The 9,307-nt window shown below is 38.2% G+C and overlaps 2 protein-coding genes across 4 annotated transcripts; one reads left to right on the top strand and one right to left on the bottom strand.

The window, feature by feature from the left end:
- Positions 1-464: 464 nt before the first annotated feature.
- On the bottom strand, positions 465-1,770 carry LOC119084712 (RNA-binding protein 48). The gene is made up of 4 exons (XM_037194794.1): positions 1,573-1,770; positions 1,312-1,462; positions 1,138-1,236; positions 465-666 (listed from the first exon to the last, which is right to left on the bottom strand). Exons 1-4 carry the CDS (start codon positions 1,675-1,677, stop codon positions 539-541), a joined length of 483 nt encoding a protein of 160 aa, XP_037050689.1. The 5' UTR covers positions 1,678-1,770; the 3' UTR covers positions 465-538.
- A 1,834-nt stretch (positions 1,771-3,604) lies between these two features.
- On the top strand, positions 3,605-6,971 carry LOC119084665 (dipeptidyl peptidase 3). Of its 3 annotated transcripts, none has more exons than XM_037194758.1 (7): positions 3,605-3,695; positions 4,296-4,431; positions 4,491-4,643; positions 4,702-5,596; positions 5,652-5,794; positions 5,856-6,561; positions 6,631-6,971. In XM_037194758.1, the coding sequence occupies exons 2-7, from the start codon at positions 4,312-4,314 to the stop codon at positions 6,783-6,785; spliced, it is 2,172 nt and encodes a 723-aa protein (XP_037050653.1). In that variant the 5' UTR covers positions 3,605-3,695; positions 4,296-4,311; the 3' UTR covers positions 6,786-6,971. The 3 variants fall into 3 exon arrangements, with proteins under 3 accessions (XP_037050653.1, XP_037050645.1, XP_037050639.1); XM_037194750.1 differs by having other exon boundaries at positions 3,683-3,866; XM_037194744.1 differs by lacking the exon at positions 3,605-3,695 and adding an exon at positions 3,707-4,238.
- Positions 6,972-9,307: the final 2,336 nt, after the last annotated feature.

Genomic DNA, 9,307 nt, shown 5'->3' with positions numbered 1-9,307 from the left:
TTTTGCAGGGAACCATAGTTCTGAGATGAAGAAATTGTTTGCATGCAAATTTTGTTTTTCTTCTGTCTAGCGAGGAACAGGTTAGGTCAACCTGGAATTACCTTAAAACCTGATCCTGCTTTGTACTGATGTTATGAATTTCGACCTGACCTGAAACCTGATTTTGTATTTCTGGTCCGACCTATCAGTACAGACTTTAGGTTACCTGAAGTATTTGTTTGAAAAATTTAGAAATTTTGAAAAAAAATCAGGTTCAGATCAAGTAATTTTGGAAAATTACCTGACCTGAACCTGAATTATCAGGTCAGTCTCAATTCGACCACAGTTTTACTTAAAGATTCAGAATTGACATCGAAATTCGGTATTAAAGTACACAATCAATCAGTGATGATAACCAGAACGGAATTGTCGGATCGTGTGTAGACCCGGCCCAAATCAGGAAAATTTTCCTGTTTACTTCAAAATTTCATGAATGAAACATCTCGTTTTCTTATAAACAATGCAAATTTGTATATTTAATCGATTCATCAGCCTGTTCTTATGACTTTTCCCCTGATTTTTTATTTATTTTCATTCTAAATTTCACTTCCTCCTGCCGTTGCTTGAACTTTTTTCGAATATCATCAATGCTCTCGTACTCTGGTGCATAAGAAACGTGTAGAATTCCTAATGAAATAAACGAAATGAACATATCGTTTATTTATTTATTTGTTGGTTTTGAGACCGTTCTAACAGCCTTTTACAGCCAATAACAAGTTCAGTCTGGACCACCGGCTTTACGTGACTTCCGAACCACGCCTCGAAGTATGTAATTACTCTCTGAGGAAAGTTAGGTGCGAAATTGATATCTCGCCTTAATGTAGGCTAGACATATGTACACAAATTCATCGTATTTGGGTTACGTCATACGATTCATTCAGTGTGTACATCGTTGCAGCCACCAAACACACCGCAACTACCCAAATTATGAAGCTTGAGTGAACTAAGGACGTTACCAATGCGATATAATCGCTAGAAAAATTCCATACGAAATTTGTCTGTCACGGGAATCGAACCCGGATCATTTTGGTGGAAGGCTAGTACGTAACCACTGAGCCATCCCGTCACTAAATACTTACGTTCCTTTGAGCCACTTACCTCCATAGAAATTCTTATCGTCCGTAAATTTCTTGCTTCGGCGGGCATTTTCGATTTTTTCGAATGTCACCTTAAAACAATCGGTGAACTTTTCGATATCTACGAGGCGTTACAGATTTGAGTAAAATATTGTTTGTATTAACGAGATAATCGTTCATTCAGCTAGAAATTTACCTATTCCTTTCTTCAACAGTTCTTCGGTTACATTATCCGCACTTTCTACAGTACCAAACTTTTGGAACTCCCGTCTGACTTCATTCTTTAAATTTATTTTTGGTACACCAAAAACTAGCAGATGTCTGGACTCATTGGCAACGGTGTACACCTACAAAGTGTAAGAAACTGTAAGTGGGCTATTCAAGATTTCAATGAAATTTATTATGGTCTTTTTAGAAGATCTGCAGGTTATTTATCAAATAATTCTCCCTTGCGTACCTTGACAGCTGTTAAACGCCTGCTCGCTCGATACTTTGGACGATTGGTACAAAGTTTGTAACGCTGATGGTGATGATAACTGGATGGTTGTTCTTCACCGGACATCGTTTAAGTTGATGTATTTTTCGATTTGTTTATTTACAATATTTTTTACTCGAGCACAACGTTTCATTTTCTTTCTCTCTTAATGAGACATAGGCCAGTTTCGGTGATCCATATAAGTTGCAAGCAATTCGAAAATGGTTCAATTTTAAATTTTTTGATTCAATACACGTACGTACGTTTTACAATTTACACGTCGTTAAATGACGGTCGTTCCCCGTAGGAAGTGTGAAATGAGATTGGCAATAATTATTTGACCGCAATTTTTTTCTAATCTGTAACTTTCGTTACTTGGGTTGAACACTGAATTGACAAGTGTCAAATTATTGTGCTGGCACAAAAGTTTTTGAAGTTCGTTCAGTTTTTTTCGTTGTAACACAAATGCTTGCGTCATCACAAATATTTTGTGGTGACACAAAATATTGGTTTGGTTCAGTTTAAGTAAACATTTGTGCTATCACAAATATTTATGTTGCAACGAAAAAAATTAACGAACTTAAATAACCTTTGTCATAGCACAAATTGTTTGTGCTGCCACAAAAATTGTCAACACAAAAATTGGCCCTATCTTAAATAAACGGGGTAATTTGGAGGCTTTAGTGAGAAGCCCTACCGCTATGTTTTAACGAATACAACGAAAAGAAGTCATCTATTTTTATAAAAGAAGCACAGTGTCTTCTGTGATTGCATCAACCTCCAAATATTTTTATGTGCATGCTAGGAGCAGTGCTGTGGTTTTAACCACTTTAAATTACTTAAATGCGCAATAGCTAAGTTGAAAAGCGTTAAAATTTTGTGGTATAGGCGCCAATATAGGAATTTTAATGGATATAACCAGTCCGGGCCGGAACGTAGGTTACACTTTCTATGCAACTTATCTAAAGAAATCCGTACACTCCAAATAAAACAAATCTCAGGAAGTTGTAAGTGCGCTAAAAAATGAAAATGAAAATTGTCAAGCTTTCAATTCGTCGTGTTCACGATATTCATAAATTACGTGTGTTGAAATTTATTTTTCAATCCATTAGTTCATCCATTGATTCACCCAAGTTGGGCCTATTCTTGGATTTTTTTCCCAAAATTTCCAAAAACTGCGAACGTTCTAAAACCATTTTGAACGGCTTTGGCAACTCATAAACTCAGCCTTGTGTTTTAGCTGACTCTCAATTATTTTGTTTGATTCTTGACACTATTAGCTTTCAAATGAAGTCGAGCATGATTAATTTGAAAGATGAGAGCGTCAATAATCAAACACAATCATTGAGAGCCGCCGGCTAAAACACAAGGCTGAGCTCAGGAGTTGCCAAAACCGTTCTAAATGATAAAAAAATTATGTTTTTGGACGTTCGAAGTTTTTGGAAATTTTGAAAAAAAATTCAAAATATTTTTTCCAAAAATAGGCCCTGCGACCCAACTCCATATACGACGTGAATTTACCTTTAAACACGGAAAAAACACAAAATGTCGATGTACGTTTGAGTCGATCACGTTTTACGTGTGGGTCGCAAATGCTACGTCTCGTACGTAGTATGTACATCGAAGTCGTAAAATTCTACGTAGTGAACCATTGGTTTTGTCCTCACTCAACTACAATGTACAAAACCAATGGTTCACTCAGCCGTTTATTGTACGATGTAGACGTAGAATTTTACGACTTTGATGTACATACTACGTACGAGACGTAGCATTTGCGACCCACACGTAAAACGTGATCGACTCAAACGTACATCGACATTTTGTGTTTTTTCCGTGAAGAGTGTGTTATAGTTTCTAAGGTTTGTTAATCTCGAGGAATTTCTGTTGTCAGGATTTGTTCGGGAATTGCAACGCCTGAGTTATCATAGCTCTCAAAGAATTCTAATTATCAAGTAAGTAAGTCAAAAAGTCCTTGACTCTCAAAGAAGAGCATCAATTCTCGTTGAATACAGTTCATATGTCCTATTGCCTCTCTCACACTGTTCGCACAGGCCAAAGAAAAGTGAATACTGTTGACACATTAACAATTGCAGAACAACATTTAGGTGAGTCGTCAGTTTTGAGTTTTTATATGACCGGCTTTTCAAACAAAACTAAGAATCGCTGATTGAGCATATCGTGCCCTTGCGAATTTACTGTGTGCAATCTTAATTGGATGTGAATAATAGTGCAGAAAAGCCGTAAATTGTACGAATTGGAATTTTTTTAAAACTAAAGTATGACTTCTCGATTCGTTAATTTTGTTGTTGTTTCTTTTAATTTTGTTTCAAGTTTACTACGCTAGAGGCGGTTCCAGTTAAAAGAAATTTTCCTTAAAGTATATATTCACTTTCGTCATTTATTTGTACATAATAATTACGCATCAGTACACATGATATACGGCCACCAGGGCCTCTACGACATTTCTGCTGTAATTGATTTTATAGTGGAACCGGTGATAAAATTATTTGAATCATGACTGCTCTCCTATCGCGTAATTTTTGTTATTCAATATTCGGCCGAACTGTAAATACGTTTCGAACGTGCAAATCGAAATCAATTTTTACGAAAGCGCAGCGCGGTTTTTCTCTTCAATCCTGTGATTATTTGTAGCGATTGTCGGCGATTTTCCTAGAGTGCAGAATGCTACAACCATTCACTTTCAGACAACTGAATACTACTATGGCCGACAAGAAACATTTTGTTCTTCCGAACACGCAACCAATAGCTGAATTGGAATGCAAGCAAGCGTTTGGGAATCTGACCGATAAGGAGAAGTTGTATGCACATTATTTGAGCAAGGTTAATTTCGACTAATCCGTACCAGGGCACAGTTACTAATCAAATAATTTCTTCCGCAGGCGTCGTGGTACGGTGGATTAATTACAACGGTTCAATCAAGTCCCGAGTCACCATTGATTTTCTCATTGTTGCATCGAATTTTCCACGCAGAATCGATTGATGAGTTAAAAATCAAGGTCTTAGCGGCTCAAGTGTCCGAAGATGATTTCACGGTAATGAAGATAAAGAATGTGGAACCATTCGAAAGTCAACTTATCGCTTCCATTGTAGGCCTTTTTGGTATATGCTTGCGGTTTCTTCTCAAATGCCGGTAACTACAAGGGCATGGGTGATTCGAAAATTGTGCCCAATTTGGACGAGGCCCAATTTCAGAAAATCGTGTTCGCCAGCAAAGCCTATCAAAACGGACAGACAAAGATTGAATCGTTATGGAAACGTTGCCGAAACGGAATTTTCGTACTAAATGATCGCACAAAAAATCTTGGCTTGTGTCCTGAGGGCGTTACAACGTATTTCTCGGATAACTGCACGGTCGATGATTCAGATTTGGTAAACGAGTGGATGAAACTGAAAAAATTGGAAGGATACATTTGCCGTACGTTCAAAACGATCGACGGTGGTGTGACCACCTATGACATCAAATTGGCATCGGTTAATGATGGTGATCGGGCCGGTATTACCATTCCTCCGGAACAATACAAGGGTTGTACGTTTAAGACAACGCGAGGCGATTACTTTAAGCTGCTAAAATTGGTCAACGATAATTTGAGTGTCGCACAGAAATATGTAAGTAACAACAACCAGCGTGAGATGTTGGTCCATTACATCAACAGTTTTACCGATGGAAGTTTGGAAGAGCACAAAGAAGGTTCACGATGGTGGATCAAGGATAAGGGACCGGTTATCGAAACATACATTGGCTTCATCGAAACGTACCGTGATCCATCTGGCGTCCGCGGTGAATTCGAAGGTTTTGTAGCAATGGTAAATAAGGAAATGTCAGCTAAATTTGGTGTGCTGGTCGAAAATGCTGAACATTTGATAACGTTACTGCCATGGGGAAAGGATTACGAAAAGAACTACTATTTGAAGCCGGACTTTACTTCGCTGGAAGTTGTCACATTTGCTGGAAGTGGCGTTCCTGCCGGCATTAACATCCCGAATTGTAAGCCCCTTGTATGCGCCAAGTATTCGCCAATAATTTTTCTCGATTACAATAGATGACGAGATTCGCCAGGACGAGGGATTCAAGAACGTTTCACTGGGAAATGTGTTGAGCGTCCGTAATCAATCCGAGGTCATACCGTTCCTATCCACCGAAGATCAAGAGCTGCTGAAGAAATACAAATGTGCTTCGTTCGAGGTTTGAATTGACGTTGTGATATTCGCACGTTTCACGCTTATGAATGCAATTATTTTCGCAGGTGCAAGTCGGTCTGCACGAACTTCTTGGCCATGGAAGTGGAAAGCTGTTCCGCAAGGAAGAAAATGGAACGTTCAATTTCGATCAGTCCAGCGTCATCAATCCATTAACCGGTAAACCTGTCGAACATTGGTACGAAGCTGGCGACAATTACGACTCAAAATTCGGTCGCATCGGTTCATCGTACGAAGAATGTCGAGCGGAAGTCGTCGGTCTCTATTTAAGTCTGAATCGAGATATCCTGCGCATCTTCGGACACAATGACGAAGCGGAAATGGACAATATCATTTATGTAAATTGGTTGCAGTTGATTTGGGCGGGCATGGGCGCAGCTATGGAATTGTACAATCCAACAACAAAGGCCTGGTTACAGGCACATATGCAAGCCCGTTTTGTTATCATGAAAGTGTTACTGGAAGCTGGTCAAGGTCTCGTAACGGTCGAAGAAACGGAACCTGGCAAAAATTTGCGCCTTACATTCGATCGCACAAAAATCGAAACTGTGGGAAAAGAAGCCTTAAAACAATTTCTGTTGAAACTGCAAGTGTACAAGTCGACTGGAGACATAAAGGCAGCAACCGAAATGTATAATCATTACTCGGAAGTGAGTGAAGGCGGAACACACCCATGGGCCAAATGGCGTGATATTGTTTTGATGCATAAGAGACCGCGCGTCATTCTACTTCAATCCAATACGGTGGTCGAAGGTAATGTTTCTGTTGACTGAACGTTTTGGGCGGATTTGATGGAAAGGTTTTCTTTCATTGCAATTCCAGGTGAATCAGTCGCATTGCAAACTTATGAGCCAAACTTTAATGGCTACATTAAGTCTTGGGTCGATCGTTTTCCCGATGTGGCTGTAAATGATCTTCTAGAGGAAATATGGGAGCACGATAAAGTCTACTATCCCGACTTGATTGGTCAAAAGTGAATAAACAAAATATCAAAGCGTCCACAGTGGGTTTGACATTTTTTTTACGCAGTCGTGTAACCCAGTTTAATTCAATTCGTTTCGAGTATTGTATTTTCCTTTTGCTATATTTTTGATTGACTTTGTTATCAGATAATTCTATTATCTTCCAATGAAATAATAAAAACATTTATACGGCATCTAGAACTGCAGTATTGACTGGTATGACTGTTGCGCTAAAGTTGGTTATAAACACCTGAAGATAGCGAAGCATTAAGTGTAAACATGGGTCATTTACACAATGCAAAATACAAAATACCCGAGTCGGCTGTTTTCTCAGGAGCCATGTCCGAACATTAACAGGGCTTGTTGCAGTGGATATTTCGTTGTGACAGCTTTTGAAACCAAATTTTTTTTGATGTATTTGATGGCCATTTTTCCTTTCGTCTCGTGTTTGTTTTGTTCCTACTTCATCCTTCTACAAATTGCGTAAGGGAGGAGTTTAGTCTAATACAACTAAATTTGTCCTTCTACAAACTGTGTCAGGAAGACGTGGGGTAATTCGGCACACGGTGCTAAAACAACGCATTTTTCATCTACGTAAAAGGTGAACTCGCACACGATTTTTCGCTACCAAAATATTGTAAAAGGAGCCATTAAGTCGATGACATGGCTAAAAAGCATTTGCAGCAATAAACTTGCGTGTGCGAGTTCACCTTTTACGTAGTTTAAAAGTACGTTCTTTTGGCACTGTGTGCAAGATTCCCCGACGCCGTCAGGAAGGAGTTTGGATTGATCCTTGTATAAGGAAGGATTCTGGCTTGTTCCCACTGAATTCCTTCTGTAAACTTTACAAGAAAAGATTTTTGCTTGTTCCTGTTCCTACCGAATTCATCCTTTTACATACTGAGTAAGGTGTCTGTTTGATCAACTGAATTCATCCTGCTTCAAATTGACTGTTGAAGGTGTTCGGTTTTTTCTTACTGAATTATCCTTCAAGAATGATTCAAGAATCATCTTTGAGTGAGAGATTATTGAGCCATATTCATTGCTTGCCGTAAGAATAATCTTAAGATTCTGAGCTCGTGTCAACATTTTGTTTTCAAACAAAATGTCCAGTTAACTCCTTTCAATATTAAGTTTGTAAATGTCCATATCTTCTCTCACGCTCTAACTAACAGGCCCTCGTCTGTTCATGAGAAAGATGTGTTGGAATTTACAAACTTTATATTGAATTGATTAATCAACATCCGAAAAAACCCCATTTCAGAGAACACTAGACCTATCGTAATTTAAGCATCCATTCAACATATCATACGCGACTGACAGTCGACGACTGTAGCATATTTTGTTCCGGCACATAAAGAACAGATCCGATTCCTTTTAAAGGCTTAATACGTCGAACTTCATGTGAGGAAGTTTTTTACAGTCAAAATTGTTAATTGTTAATTAGCATACTGGAGCTATGCGGTTTTTATGTTCAGTTTGGATTTTTTTGTTAAATAAAGAAGTGAAGAATGAAGAAAATACTGGTGGTTAGGGTTAAGTGGCCTCTTCCACCACTTTCATCCTTTTCACTTTGTGTAAAATGCAAAATGCAATGATATATCCCGGTCTGCCCACCGACAACGTTACACCATCCACACAATCCCAGTGAACCCAGGAAGAATGTAAGAGGATACGATCAAGCTCATTCCAGCTTCATTACTCTTTCTTGAAACAGTTTCTACCGTTTTCGAAAAGGAATTGTCTTAAAAAAACTGAAAAATAGTGCAGTCAATAAGTTAAAACGTTTACAAGGCATCAAATGCTTCCATCTCTACCAAAAACACTTTTAAATACGCTTTTCTTACAAGAAGAAGCGTTAGACTGTCCGCCTAGTTATTCTGCCTCTACTTGTTAGAATACATTTAGAAGTTGGGAGAGATTGAATCAGTTGATGCTTTCTAAACGTTTCTATGAAAAATTCCGTTATTGACTGCACTAAAAATCTTTATTTTCGAATGTATTCACAAAATGTGTCGGTTAAAACTTGAATTGTGGATGTTTGTGGTAGATGGAGCGGGATCACTGATTTAAAACTGACCAGAAATATTCGAAAGTCAATTTTAGAAAAGGGAAAGTGATTTAGGGAAATTATACCCAAGGTTATTAGGACGTCTCTTAAATGAACATCTGCCCAGAAAAGTTACGGATTCCGAATTTGAAAACTTAGAAAATGGAATGGATCATCGACGAACGCAAAATGATCACTCGATTTTCGAATTATTTGTTCACCTGAATAAACAATCAAAAATATGTTTCGCTAGAAATGTAAGACGCATTCGTTTTGTCGTCCATAATCGTTGCTGATTTAAAAAAAAAAGAAAAAATTGGTTTTGGTGCTGATATTATACGCCTCCAAAGCGGAATTATTTCTAAGAAACTTGATGTTCTCACATCGAAACAACAAAACGTACTGTCTAATTGTATAATGGTGGTGTAGCGCATATTTCAGCGCTCAAGTTTACCTGATAGATGAAATACACTTTCAACAATGGAAT

This window comes from Bradysia coprophila, chromosome X (genome assembly GCF_014529535.1).
Source record: "Bradysia coprophila strain Holo2 chromosome X, BU_Bcop_v1, whole genome shotgun sequence".
Classification (NCBI taxonomy): Eukaryota; Metazoa; Arthropoda; class Insecta; order Diptera; family Sciaridae; genus Bradysia; species Bradysia coprophila.
The sequence above is the reverse complement of the archived record's forward strand: the minus strand, read 5'-3'. Positions and strand labels throughout refer to the sequence as shown.